This window comes from Meriones unguiculatus, chromosome 14 (assembly GCF_030254825.1).
Source record: "Meriones unguiculatus strain TT.TT164.6M chromosome 14, Bangor_MerUng_6.1, whole genome shotgun sequence".
NCBI lineage: Eukaryota > Metazoa > Chordata > Mammalia > Rodentia > Muridae > Meriones > Meriones unguiculatus.
In genome coordinates, this window is record NC_083361.1 from 51,376,851 (window position 1) to 51,392,236 (window position 15,386).

Consider the following 15,386-nt stretch of genomic DNA (forward strand, 5'->3'; position numbering starts at 1 on the left):
GACACAATTCCACACACACAAACACACACACACAAACATACACAAACACACGCACATACACACACACACACACACACACACACACACACACACACACCTGCATTTGCCCCGTTTGCGCCTGCATACTTTTCTCCCACAGGTAAAACTAGCCCTCAGCACATGCTGAGAACACGAGACCTCTCTCAGTTACCTGAAGAACTCTCCATTTGCCAGAGAAAGACAGTACCAGTCTGAACTGCAGAACCCAAAAACAAACAAGGAAGGGTTCAGATAAGCCAATTTCCAGATAACCCCAAAATTGATGGATACTCCAGTTCATCAAAAGCACAGGAAAATTACTTTAAAGCTATGCTTACCCAACTATTTGAGGCTCATAAAGAGGAAACAAACAACTCTCTCAGAACAATAACCATGCAAATTCAGTCAATTAAAGATGAAATGAACAAATCTTTCAAAGACTTGACGAGTCAATTAGAGGTAAAGAAAGAAGAAATAGACAAAATTCTTAAAGAAACACAGGCAAACATAGCCAAACAAATAGAGGCACAAGTAGAGTTAAAATTAGTGACATATAGAAAGGAAATGAACAAAAAAAAAAAAAATAGAGATCACAATAGAGAGACAGGAATCCACATTCAAACAGATGAAGGAAATGGTGCAAGGCATGAAAAGAGAATTAGACTCAATAAAGAAAACACAAACTGAGAAAACCCTTGAGCTGGCAAACTTGGAGAAAAGATCAGGAACCACAAAGGTAAGCATCACCAACAGAATATAAGAGATGGAAGACAGAATCTCTGGAGCTGAAGATACACTTGCAGAAATTGATACTTCTCACAAAGAAAAAGTCAAATCAGAAAAGTCCCAAACACAAAATATCCAAGAAATCAAGGACACAATGAAAAGACGAAATCTAGGAATAATAGGAATTGATGAAAAACAAGACTCCACGCTCCAAGGTCCAGAAAATAGTTTCGAGAAAATCATAGAAGAAAATTTTCCCAACTTAAAGAGAGATGTCCATAAATATACAAGAGGCCTACAGAACACCAAATAGACTAGACCAGAAAGAAACATATCACATCACATCATAGTAAAAACACTAAATCTCCAGAACAAAGAAAAGATATTAAAAGCAGCAAGGGAAAAGGCCAAGTAACATATAACGGTAGACCTATCAGAATCACTCATCAGACTCATCAGACTTCTCATCGGACTTCTCATCAGAAACTATGAAAGCCAGAAGGGCCTGGGCATGTGTCATGGAGATTCTAAGAGATCACAAATGTCAACCCAGACTACTATACCCTGCAAAGCTTTCAATCAACATAGATGGAGAAAACAAAATATTCTATGAAAAAACTAAATGTATGCAATATTTACACAGCAAACCAGCCCTACAGAAGATACTAGAAGGAAAACTCCAATCCAATGAAAACAAATTCACCCAAGAAAACATGGCATACAGATAATATCCCAACAAAAATGAAAAGAAATCAAGCAATGAAAAACAGTAAGACCATCGACTCCAATACAAAAGAAACTTAACTTTTATTGTTCACTATCATCTATCAATATTAATGGACTCAACTCACCAATAAAAAGACACAGACTAACAGAATGGGTGCAGAAACAGGATCCAACATTCTGCTGCATCCAAGAAATGCACTTCTGCAACAAAGATAAACACTACCTCAGAGTAAAGGGCTGGAAAAATGTATTTCAAGCATTGATCATTTTTCAATTCTTGTTTTCTTTCAGAAAACAAGTTGGGGTAACTATCCTAATATCTAACAAAATAGACTTTCAACCAAAATTAATCAAAAAAGATGAGGAGGGATACTACATTCTCATCAAAGGAAAAATCCACCAAGAGGACATCACATTTCTGAACATCTATGCCCCAAATACAAGAGCGCCTACTTTCATAAACGAAACATTACTAAAACTTAAATCACACATCGATCCCAACACCTTGATAGTGGGAGACTTCAACACCCCAATTTCACCAAGGGACAGATCATCTAGACAAAAACCTAATAAGGAAATAAAGTCACTTACAGAAGTCCTAAATCAAATGAAGCTAATAGACATCTACAGAACTTTCCACCCAAACGCAAAAGAGTATACCTTCTTTTCAGAACCTCATGGAACCTTCTCCAAAATAGACCATATAGTTGGTCACAAAGCAAGCCTCAACAGACACAAGAAGATTGAAATAATCCCATGTATTCTATCTAACCACCATGGAATAAAGCTGGACATCAACAAAAATGGAATTAGAAAAAAGCCTACAAGCACATGGAGACTGAACACCTTGCTGCCCAATGATAGCTGGGTCAAGGAAGAAATAAAGGAAGAAATTAAAGACTTCCTAGAATTCAATGAAAATGAAGGCACAAAATACACTAATTTGTGGGACACAATGAAAGCAGTGCTCAGAGGAAAATTCATAGCACTAAAAGCCTTCAAGAAAAAAAAATTGTGACATCTCATACAAGCAACTTAATGGCCCAAGTGAAAGCCCTAGAGAAAAAAGAAGCAAATGCACCCAAGAGGAGCAGATGACTGGAAATAATTAAACTCAGGGAAGAAATCATCAACTAGAAACAAATAAACCCATTCAAAGAATCAATGAAACCAAGAACTGGTTCTTTGAAAAAATCAACAAGATAGACAAACCTTTAGCCAAACTAACCAAAAGGCAGAGAGAAACTATCCAAATCAGCAAAATCAGAAGTGAAAAGGGGGACATACTACAGACACTGAAGAAATCCAAACAATCATTAGGTCGTATTACAAAAGCCTATAAACCACAAAATTAGAAAATCTAAAAGAAATGGACAATTTTCTTGATAGATTCCATTTACCAAAATTAAGTCAAGATCAGGTACAAAGATTGAATAGTCCTATTTTCCCCAAGGAAATAGAAGCAGTCATCAACAGTCTCCCTTCCAAAAAAAGTCCTGGGCCAGATGGATTCAGTGTAGAATTCTACCAGACCGTCAAAGAAATGCTAAATCCAATTCACTCCAAACTATTCCACAAAATAGAAACAGAAGGAACATTACCAAACTCATTCTATTAAGCGACAGTCACCTTGATACATAAAACGCAAAAAGACCCAACAAGAACAGAGAACTTCAGACCTATCTCTCTAATGAACATGATGCAAAAATACTCAATAAAATACTTGCAAACTGAATCCAAGAACACATAAAAGATATCATGCACCATGACCAAGTAGGTTTCCTCCCAGGCCTGCAAGCGTGGTTTGAACATACAGAAATCAATCAATGCAATCCACCACATAAACAAACTGAAGGAGAAAAACCACATGATAATCTCCTTAGATGCCAAAAAAGCATTTGACAAAGTCCAACACCCATTCACGTTTAAAGTCTTGGAGAGATCAGGGAAACAAGGCATTTCCCTAAACATAATAAAGGCAATATGCAGCAAGCCTATAGCCAACATCAAACTCAATGGAGAGAAACGTAAATCAAATCCCACTGAAATCAGGGACAAGACAAGGATGCCACTCTCTCCATAGCTCTTCAACATAGTACTTGAAGTTCTAACCAGAGCAATAAGACAACTGAAGGAGATCAGGGGATACAAATCAGAAAGGAAGAGATCAAAGTATCACTATTCACAGATGATATGATAGTATACATGAGCGACCCCCAAAATTCAACCAGAGAACTCCTCCACCTGATAAGCAGCTTCAGCAAAGTGGCAGGATACAAAATCAACTAAAAAAAAAATCAGAAGCTCTCCTATATACCAAAGACAAAAGGGCCGAGAAAGAAATAAGGGAAACAACACCCTTCACAATAGCCACTAACAACATAAAGTACCTCGGGATGACACTAACCAAACAAGTGAAAGACCTGTTTGAGAAAAACTTCAAGTCTCTGAAGAAAGAAATTGAAGAAGATATCAGAAGATGGAAAGACCTCCCGTGCTCATGGATTGGTAGGATTAACATTGTGAAAATGGCCATCCTGCCAAAAGAAATCTACAGATTCAATGCAATTCCCATCAAAATATCAACTCGATTCTTTATAGACCTTGAAAAAAAGATTCTCAGCTTCATATGGAGAAAAAAAACCCCAGAATCTCCAAAATGATACTGTACAAGAACAGATCATCTGGAGGTATCTCCATCCCAGATCTCAAGCTGTAATACAGAGCAATAGTAATAAAAACTGTGTGGTATTGGCATAGAAACAGAAAGGAGGATCAATGGAACTGCATAGAAGACCCAGAAATAAACCCACACACCTATGAATACTTGATTTTTGAGAAAGCAGCCAATTCCATTCAATGAAAAAAAAAAACAAACAACAACAACAACAACAAAAAAAAAACAGCATCTTCAACAAATGGTGCTAGTCCAACTGGACGTCTACATGCAGAAAAATGAAAATAGATCCATATTTATCATCCTGCACAAAACTAAACTCCATAAAACCAGATACTGTAAATCAGTTAGAAAAAAAAAGTGGAGAACAGCTTAGAACTCATTGGCACAAAAGACAGTTTCCTGAACAGAACACCAACAGCACAGGCTCTAAGATGAACAATCAATAAATGGGACCTCATGAAGCTGAAAACTTCTGTAAAGCAAAGGACACCATCATCAAAACAAAACTACTGCCTACAGTTTGGGAATGTATCTTTACTAACCCTTTATGTGACAGAGGGCTAATTTCCAATATATATAAAGAAATAAAGAAGCTGAAGAGTAACAAACCAAGGAATCCAGTTAAGAAATGGGTTACAGAGCTAAACAGAGAATTCTCAATAGAGTAATATTGAATGGCAGAGAAACACTTAAAGAAATGCTCAACCTCATTTGCCATTAGGGAAATGCAAATCAAAACAACCCTGAGATTTCACCTTACACCCATCAGAATGGCCAAGATGAAAAACTCAAGTGACAACACATGCTGGAGAGGTTGTGGAGAAAGAGGAACCCTCCTCCATTGCTGGTGGGAATGTAAACTGGTACAACCACTTTGGAAGTCAATCTGGCGCTTTCTCAGACAATTAGGAATAGTGCTTCCTCAAGATTCAGCTATACCACTGCTAGGTATATACCCAAAACTTGCTCAAGTACACAACAAGGACATTTGCTCAACCATGTTTGTAGTAGCTTTATTTGTAATAGCCAGAACCTGGAAACAACCCAAATGTCCATCAATGGAGGAATGGATACAGAAAGTGTGGTATTTTTACACAATGGAATACTACTCAGCAATCAAAAATGAGGAAATAATCAAATTTGCAAGCAAATGGTGGGATCTTGAAAAGATCATTGTGAGTGAAGTATCCCAGAAGGAGAAAGACAAACATGGTATATACTCTCTTATATAGACTTACAAGAAATGATAAACATAATGAAGTCTATACACCTAAAGGAGATAAACAAGAAAGCAGACAGGAGGTAAGATGATCAATCCTCACTTAGAAAAACAAATGGGATGTGCATTGGACATATGACAGGAGTCTACCGCAGAAGGCATCTGAAAGACCCTATCAAACAGCGTTTCAAAAGAGATACTAAGGCTCATAACCAAACCTTCAGCAGAAGGGGAGCTAGTATGACAGAGAAAGAATAGGAGCCCCACAAGCACCAAATATATCTGGGCACAGGGTTTTTTTTTTTTTTTTTTTTTTTCTGAAACTGTTTCTCCAGCCAAGGACCATGTATGGATATAAGCTAGAACCTTTGCTCGGACGATGCTCTTGGTAGCTCAATAACCAATTAGTTTCGCATAGTAAGGGGAACAGGGACTATCTCTGACAGGAACTCAATGTCAGGCTCTTTGACTCCCCACCTCCCAAGGGAGGAGCAGTTCTGCTAGGCCACATAGGAGGACTTTGCAGCCAGCCCTGAAGATACTTGATAAAACAGGGCCAGACAAAAAGGGAGGAAGTCCTCCCCAATCCTTGGACTTGGAAAGGGGCAGGGAGGAGATGAGGGAGGGAGGGTGAGATTGGGAGGGAATAAGGGAGTGGGATACAGCTGGGATAAAATGTAACAAATAATAATAAACAATAAAAAAAGAAGTAGGTGGTTTCCTGATGGGGAATTTTGTAGACTGTGGGGCTCTGCTGGATAAGTTTGAAGTCCATCATCTCCAGATAGCCAATCATTTGTGATGCATGATGATAAACTCCTTTTTATCAGCGGGGTTCTGAAAAGTCTCATCTGATATGGGTGACCTCAGGTCTTCTAAGGAGCTTCACATAGCCATCAGGGCAGATTACAGGCCAGACTCTTGCCTGATAAGGAAACTGCTTGAAAGAAGCTTCTAGGAATTCCTAGAAATGTCCCACCCTTTTAAGGATCTTAATCCAGCAGTGGTCTTCAATTGTGCTTGGAGATTCCCCCCACCATAGGGTAATTAATGCCTGTATTTTTCTTCTTGTGATGGGACCATTAAGTACCCCTGACCCCCTGACCCCACTAATCAAACACATTCACCCTCAAAATATCTCCTTCTGCCCAGTGTTTATATTGCCCTTGATTCCACGGGAATAAAGGTTCGAACTTCCTTACTTCAAGACTGTCTGAGATTTGTCATTTATTCTCTGCCAGGTTGAGTTTCACCAGGTCTGCCCTCCAGCTCACTGGGCCTGGGCCTCACCAGGCCTGTTTCTTGGCTGAAAGCCAACCAGGTATGGGCCTTGGCTCAGCACCAAAACTTGACCAAGAGCTGATACACTTTGGTATCAGCCATAGGCTTTGAAACACTTGAGCTTCCATTGCCACTGGTGATCTTATGCTAAAAGAGCTAAACTGTAACATTCTGTGGAAACCTTTTCCACACCCCTTCTTAGCACACTTGGGCCTCACCCTAAGGTGCTCTAACTGCCCCTGAGAGAAATGGAACCCCCGATCTCCATCCAGAATCTGAGTTACAGGACCCCAGTTGGAATCCAGGCCCCCTCAGTAGAAACAGAGAAACAGTAGAAAATATGTGGGGTAACAAGAGCAGAACATAAGCATGACAAGTTAGTTTTAATGACCCCCTGAAACAAAGACATGGTTGCAAGGTGGGCATAACAGCAGGTAGTCATAACCAGGTAGCAAAAACAACTCTTTTGTAACAAAGCTAGAGTTGCAAGTTAGTTATTAAATTTTTGAAACAAAGACATAATTGTCATTTCTGGATTAGACAGTACAGAACTTTTGTAGTTAAGGTTACAGTGGAGGGGTGCGGGCAGCCCAACCCTTGAGAAACAGGTTTAATCATAAGCAGGACTGCGCCTAGTTTTTCTTTACTGTCAGATGACTTTTGAGCCTAGGATGGAGGCAGGCTTGATCTTCAATAGCAATGACAATGAGGGACAAGAAGTCCACCAAGTGAGGCATCACATATATTTGAGTACTGAAATTTTCCATTAGCTGAGGTAACTATTTTTTAACATTATACAGACTGAGTAGCTATATTTGTATGTATATATATATGTATACATATTTATGTACATATGCATATACATATATATTTACAGATACAATCATATACATATATGAAAAATATTTCCTATTTTTTAAAAAAAGTATTTTTTCTTTAATTAATTTATTTATTCACTTTACATCCTTATCACAGCTCCCTCCCTCCTTTCCTGCTAGTTCCACCCTTTTCCACCTTTTACCCATTGGAACCTAGTTATTCCTTAGGAATCTGGCCATGGTAACCATGGAAACACAAGAATGTGTACAGCAACTTGTTTCTCCTAATGTTGGAAGTCGCTAACATTTAGACTTCCTAGAGGAGAGTAAAAAGTTGCTTCAGATCTTCTTGGGACTCACACTCTGATAAGTATTTACAGTGACTTAGAAGGAGATTGGTGATATTGGCATCCTTCAAATGGATTGCTTCACCCCCAACACAAAAAGACTTTCTGAGATGAAGGAGTGGATATACAGACTGGTTGGCTTTCTTTGTAGCCTCTTATCTTCAGGATGTGGAATAATCCTTGCAAACAGCAGATATTGGCGCCTCTGGGAATTCAAAGATAACGTTGTTCAACTTGTGTACATTGGACTCTGGGAAGCTTATTACTATCAGGAATTTCAGATCTCTGGTTCTGTGACCAAAATTCTGGTACACAGCCCAGTCAACTCGACCTGGACCATTTCACCTGAATTTCGATGTGCACAGTCTCTGATATTACTGACAACGCTGATAAAACCTGTTGTTGTGATATTTAGCTCAGCAGCCATTAGGCTCAGCATTATCAAAGTGTCAGTCCCTGAGATTGAAATACTGTGCTACAAGTGCTCTGTCTTAATTCTGGTGCTCAGCAGCCTTTGTACAATTATTTCTGTGACCTGGAACCACGTAGTAGATCTCTATGGCAAAACCACCTTTGACTTTCCACCCACCTTTCCAGTTAAGAAAGCAGCCCTGGTAAAGAAACACACCACTCACGTGATCCCAATAGCGATCCTGACATCCAGCCTCTCACTCCTCGGTGTGATTATGTTTCTCTTCGAGATCAGGTCATTAAAAATACAGAAGAACCTGAATATCCAGATTTCTTCCAAACAGGCTGATCAAACAGCCTGAGCTGAGAGTTTCGGTATTTGCAAAATGTGCCAGGAGACTCCATGGGTAAATTTCCAACACCCACATGATTCTCATAGTTATCTACTCATTTGAAATAAAATATCACTTTGATTAAAAAAAAGGCATGTTTTATTAGTATATGTTAGTATATGTTCATTAGAATGGTAAAAATATATACAGAATACCCTAGTCTATACTTTTGGGCTTCTTATTTTGGATAAAGAAAAGCTGGCTTTTCTTTTTCTTTCTTTTTTTCTTTTTTCTTTCTTTCTTTCTTTTTCTTTCTTTCTTTCTTTCTTTTCCTTCCTTCCTTCCTTCTTTCCTTCCTTCCTTCCTTCTTTCTTTCTTTCTTTCTTCCTTTCTCTCTTTCTTTCTTTCTTTAAATACAAACATCTGCTGTTCTAATCACTGTCACCAGAGGGACACATGTATATAAATATACTTAAGTTCTTTCCTAGACCACAAAATTCAAAGAATTCACAGTTGTTCAACTTCGCAGCCACCAGAGGGGAGAAAAGGCTTCAGTATACCACACAAGGAAGAACAGAATGACATTCCTGCAGTTTGTATCCAAAACTACAAGTGGTTTAAAAATGTTTTAGAAATTTTCCTAATTTCTTACAGGGAAGGAAAAATAATTCTTAAAAACATGAGATGAATGAATATATCTCAGTCTAGGTAGGTCTGCTATAGTGAGCTACAGAACTAGAATGGAAATGTGAGACAGGCAAGCACACACTGGAGACCCAAAATAGTCAAACAAACAAATAAACAAAAACAACAAAAATGTGAACATGTGTAATCTGACTTTTGAACTCCAATGAAATAGTTACATATTTGTCTTTTCCCTCCTTAATACAAAAAATCTGCTACATAATCATTTGTGGATAGTGGTAAAAACTTTGGAATGTTGATCTAAAACAAGATTTCTGGCACAGGCTGAACTGAACTTCCCAGTAATTTTAGTAGTTTCTTTTTTGTTTGTTTTATTTTGTTTACTGTCTTCTTTGAGTATCCTGCTTATTCAATTGCAGTTTTTAACATTCTATATATGTGTTCCTTGTATACATGTTGTGGAAATGTGTTCTCTGGGGCTGACATTTGTCTTTATATTCCCTCCAAGTCTAATGCACCAAAGTTTCTTTTCTAAGAATCTACCATTTATTGGCTCTGAGGACTTTTCTTTTTCTTATTTATTTTTTTATTTTTTTTTATCAGTTACATTTTATTAACTCTGTATCCCAGCCGTGTCCCGATCCCTCATTCCCTCCCAGTCCCTCCCTCCCTCCCTCACCTCCACCCTGCCCCTTTCCAAGTCCACTGATAGGGGGGACCTCCTCCCCAATCATCTGATCCTGTTTTATCAGGTATCTTCAGGACTGGCTGCAAAGCCCTCCTCTGTGGCCTAACAGGACTGCTCCTCCCTTTGGGGGTGGGGAGACCAAAGAGCCAGTCATTGAGTTCCTGTTAGAAATAGTCCTTGTTCCCCTCACTTTGGGAAACCAATTGGTTACTGAGCTACCACAGGATACATCTGAGTGGAGGTTCTAGGTTATATCCATACATGGTCCTTGGTTGAATGTCAGTCTCAGAAAAGACCCTGTGCCCAGATATATTTGGTCCTTGTGGAGCTCCTATCCTTTCCCCATCAGACTAACTCCCCTTCTTTCTTATGATTCCCTGTACTCTGCCAAAGGTTTGGTCATGAGTCTTTGCTTTGAAAACACTGCTAGTTAGAGTCTTTCAGATGCGCTCAGTAGACTCCTGTCATACGTTCAATGCACATCCCATCTGTCTTTCTAAACGAGGATTGATCATCTTGCCCCATGTCCGCTCAATTGATTATCTTTTTTAGGTGTATAGATTTCATTATGTTTATCATATCTTATAGGTCTATATAAGTGAGTATATCCCATGTTTGTCTTTCTCCTTCTGGGATATTTCACTCAGAATGATCTTTTCTAGATCCCACCATTTGCCTGCAAATTTCATGATTTCCTCCTTTTTGATTGCTGAGTAGTATTCCATTGTATAAAAATACCACAATTTCTGTACCCATTCCACCGTTGATGGACATCTGGGTTGTTTCCAGGTTCTAGCTATTACAAATAGAGCTGCTATAAACATGGTTGAGCAAGTGTCCTTTTTGTGTACTTGAACAAACTTTGGGTATATACCTAGCAGTGGTATAGCTGGGTCTGGAGGAAGCACTATTCCTATTTGTCTTAGAAAGCGCCAGATAGCTTTCCAGAGTGGTTGTACCTGTTTACATTCCCACCAGCAGTGGAGGAGGGTTCCCCTTTCTCCACAACCTCTCCCGCATGTGTGGTCGCTTGAGTTTTTCATCTTGGCCATTCTGATGGGTGTAAGGTGATATCTCAGGGTCGTTTTGATTTGCATTTCCCTGATGGCTAATGAGGATGAGCATTTCTTTAAGTGTTTTTCTGCCATTCGATATTCCTCTGTCAAGAATTCTCTGTTTAGCTCTGTTCCCCATTTTTTAATTGGATTACTTGGATTGCTGCTTTTCAGCTTCTTTAGTTCTTTGTATATACTGGATATTAGTCCTCTGTCAGATAAAGGGTTAGTGAAGATTCTTTCCCAATCTGTAGGCAGTCGTTTTGTTTTGATGACGGTGTCCTTTGCTTTACAGAAAATTTTCAGTTTCATGAGGTCCCATTTATTGATTGTTGCTCTTAGAGCCTGTGCTGTTGGTGTTCTGTTCAGGAAGTTGTCTCCTGTGCCAATGAGTTCTAGGCTGTTCCCCACTTTTTTTTCCAATTGATTTAGAGCATCTGGTTTTATGTTGAGGTCCTTGATCCACTTTGACTTTAGTTTTGTGCAGGGTGATAAATATGGATCTATTTTCATTTTCCTGCATGTAGACATCCAGTTGGTCCAGCACCATTTGTTGAAGATGCTGTATTTTTTTTCCATTGAATGGATTTGGCTTCTTTGTCAAATATCGAGTATTCATAGGTGTGTGGATTTATTTCTGGGTCTTCTATGCGGTTCCATTGATCCTCCTTTCTGTTTCTATGCCAATACCATGCAGTTTTTATTACTGTTGCCCTGTAGTACAGCTTGAGATCAGGAATGGAGATACCTCCCGATGATCTGTTGTTGTACAGGATCGTTTTGGAGATTCTGGGTTTTTTGTTTCTTTATATGAAGCTGAGAATCTTTTTTTCAAGGTGTGTAAAGAATTGAGTTGGTATTTTGATGGGAATTGCATTGAATCTGTAGATTGCTTTTGGCAGTATGGCCATTTTCACAATGTTAATCCTACCAATCCATGAGCACACGAGATCTTTCCATCTTCTGAGATCTTCTTCGATTTCTTTCTTCAGAGACTTGAAGTTTTTCTCAAACAGGTCTTTCACTTGCTTGGTTAGAGTCACACCAAGGTACTTTATGTTATTAGTGGCTATTGTGAAGGGTGTTGTTTCCCCAATTTCTTTCTCAGCCTTTTTGTCTTTGGTATATAGGAGGGCTTCTGATTTTTTTGAGTTGATTTTGTATCCTGCCACTTTGCTGAAGGTGTTTATCAGCTGAAGGAGTTCTCTGGTTGAATTTTTGGGGTCGCTCATGTATACTATCATATCATCTGCAAGTAGTGACACTTTGACCCCTTCTTTTCCAATTTGTATCCCCTTGATCTCCTTTAGTTGTCTTATTGCTCTGGCTAGGACTTCAAGTACTATGTTGAAGAGATATGGGGACAATGGGCAGCCTTGTCTTGTCCCTGATTTCAGTGGGATTGATTTAAGTTTCTCTCCATTGAGTTTGATGTTAGCTATAGGCTTGCTATATATTGCCTTTACTATGTTTAGGTATGTGCCTTGTATCCCTTATCTCTCCACGACTTTAAACATGAATGGGTGTTGGACTTTGTCAAATGCTTTTTCGGCATCTAAGGAGATGATCATGTGGTTTTTCTCCTTCAGTTTGTTTATGGCCCCAGTTGCATTTGATTCATTTTTAGTATTTGTGCAAGATCAGATCATTGTCATGGTTCAGTTTCATTTGGGAGCCTCATTTTTCAGCATCACTTCTTGACATTGATAGTTATGTGATGGTTATATTTTTCATAATAGAATGATGATATTACTCTCCATCTGATATTACCTGCCAGGATTTTCATTCAGAACTACAAATATGTGTCTATTCCTTCACTTACATAATTTTGTTTAGTCTTATAGGGAAAACATTGGGTTTCTAATCATTGTAAATAATGTTAGGTAGATATGCTCTATATAAACCCTCTGTTAGTTGAAGAAAATTCCTTCTATCTCTAGTTTTCTTTTAGAATTTGAAACGTAAATGAATGTTGACTTTACATAACTGAAGCTTTTGTATGTGCTGGTATGTCCATTTTCTCTTATCATATGTTAAAATGATGAATAGAAGGAATCACTGTTATAAAGTGTTGAACCAGACTTGAACTTTTGATGTAAGCCTCATTTGTTTTATGTTATTTTTTCTTTCAAAGGTTGCTGGATATTACTTTCTATACCTAGTTAAGAGATTTTACATTGTATTTATCCAGAACTATTTGAATTCTCTTGCTAACATTATCTGGTTTTAGTATTGAGGAAATACTAACTTTGTAAAATAAATTTAAATTGTTTCACCTTCATACTTTCTAGAAACACAGTGTTTGGAATCTATATCTCTTATTTCTGAGGAAGATTTGAGCAAATGTCATTATGTGTTTCAAGATATCCTTGAACTCTGCATGCTTCTACCTTGTTTCCTGTAGTTTCTTTTTTTAATTTAATTTTATTGTTTTGTTAGTTACATTTCATTAACTGTATCCCAACTGTATCCCATTCCCTCATTCCCTCCCAATCCCACCCTCCTTTCCTCATCTCCTCCCTGCCCCTTTCCAAGTCCACTGATTGGGGAGGACCACCTTCCCTTTCATCTGACCCTGTTTTATCAGGTATCTTCAGGACTGGCTACAAAGTCCTCCTCTGTGGCCTAGCAGGACTGCTCCTCCCTTGGGGTGTGGAGAGGTCAAAGAGCCTGCCATTGATTTCCTGTCAAAAATACTCCCTGTTCCCCTTACTATGGGAAACCAATGTAGTTTCTTAAGTACCTTTACTTAAACATTTTGTAGAGTTCATCAACAAGAGTATCTTGGCCTTGTGCTATAACTCTTGCTTATCTACTCATTATGTAATGGTGAAGAAATGAATTCTCATAAGATATAATCATTTTTCAGTTATAATGGCCTGCCTCTGCACAATCCTAGATTAAGTGGCTCCATCACTTAATACATCTCTTTGCAGAATTCTAAACTAAATGCATAGTATCGAAATATGACATACTAATTTTACTCTGTATTTATGACTAACATATTGTATTAGTTAAGTTTTCTATTTCTACAAGGAAACACCCTGACCAAAATGCAAGTTGGGGGAAGAAAGGTTTTATTTGGCTTACATGTCCACATCATAATCCATCAGTGAAGGAAGGCAAGGCAATAACTCAGACAAGACAGGAAGAAAACCAGTTCACTTGCTCCCAGCAGTCCTCAGTTACCTGTAGTTCTTTGTGTAAGGTCTAGGCCTCATAGACTTTTCCATTTACACATTTGTATTACCCTTGGTGTTGACATTTTTCAGCTCACATTTAGACAGTCATGCTAATGAGACTTTGTAGATTTAGATTTTGATATAATTATATTATAATTTCAACTATTAAAGAAATAATTAAGATTCTACAAGTCCAAATGACTGGTATTCATGATTATGAAAAGTTAAGACGTTATAAGCCAGATACAAATTAAACTGAGTTGTATTTATTCTGTTTTAAAGCTATTCTTTGACCCCCTACTAATGTAGAACAACATTAAAATCTTTAAACGGTAGTATAAAGAAATCAGTGGGGGGTGGAGCCAAGATGGAGACTAGCACACACAGTTTGTGAGCGGTGGGATACCTGAACTTCTGAGTTGGTGAATGGAAGGACCTCTAACCCAGGAAAACCATGGTGAGGCTTTCTAAACATCAGGGAACATCGTAGGAGGTGAAAACTTTGGTCTTGGGTCACCCGGGGACTTGTTTGGGGAAGGAGAGAAATGATCCTTTGTTCTTGCGGCACTCCCTTCCCCCAGACCTCCTTCCTCCTCGGCACAGCAGCACAGCGGACTCATCTTTCTCAGCGCAGAACTAACTGCCTGGGGCATACAGCCGCTGAAGCGGAGCCCCAAGCACTTTAGTGGCAGGCAAAAGCCAGCAGTACCCATGTCCCGGAGTCCCAGATTCACGCGGCGGCTGCACCATCCTCCCAGGGCGCAAATCTGCTAGACTTCATACTAGCTCCACAGGATCGCAATTACTGATGGTACGGCCCGCCCAATCCCACAGTGACAGAGAATACACTGTATACTCACCAAAACCAGGCAGAAACGTCATACAACCTGGACACACCAGGCGCTGGGCCCCCCAAGCTTGGAGAGCACAGTGAAGAGACCCCAGGACTTCTCAGAAAGCATCAGGACTAGCGACCCAGTCTCCAGTTACAGCGGGACTTGGCGGCGGAGCAGCACCGAGCTGGCGGGGCACAACAACCCTCCAGTTTAAGACTAACCAGGACCAAACCAGAGAACAGAGAGCCTGGTTACCCCATCCCTGCTGATGGGACCACCCTGAAATCTCCAGCTGCAGCAAGACCTCAGAACCTGGCAGTGACAGCAGCACAGATCTGGCGGAACACATCAGGGCCACAGCAGGGCAAAACCAGAGAGCAGAGAGCCCTGGATACCATGATCTCTGCCAAGTGACCTGCCTG

At 39.3% G+C, this 15,386-nt stretch overlaps 1 protein-coding gene across 1 annotated transcript; it reads left to right on the top strand.

Moving 5' to 3' along the window:
• The first annotated feature begins 7,886 nt into the window (after positions 1 to 7,886).
• LOC110544212 (uncharacterized) lies at positions 7,887 to 8,588 on the top strand. The gene has a single exon (XM_021630285.1). It carries the CDS (start codon positions 7,887 to 7,889, stop codon positions 8,586 to 8,588), a length of 702 nt encoding a protein of 233 aa, XP_021485960.1.
• The last annotated feature ends 6,798 nt before the right edge of the window (positions 8,589 to 15,386 follow it).

What these genes read in the sequence shown, in the direction of transcription:
- LOC110544212 (XM_021630285.1), top strand. Translation starts at nt 7,887, where the DNA reads ATGGATTGCTTCACCCCCAACACAAAAAGACTTTCTGAGATGAAGGAG.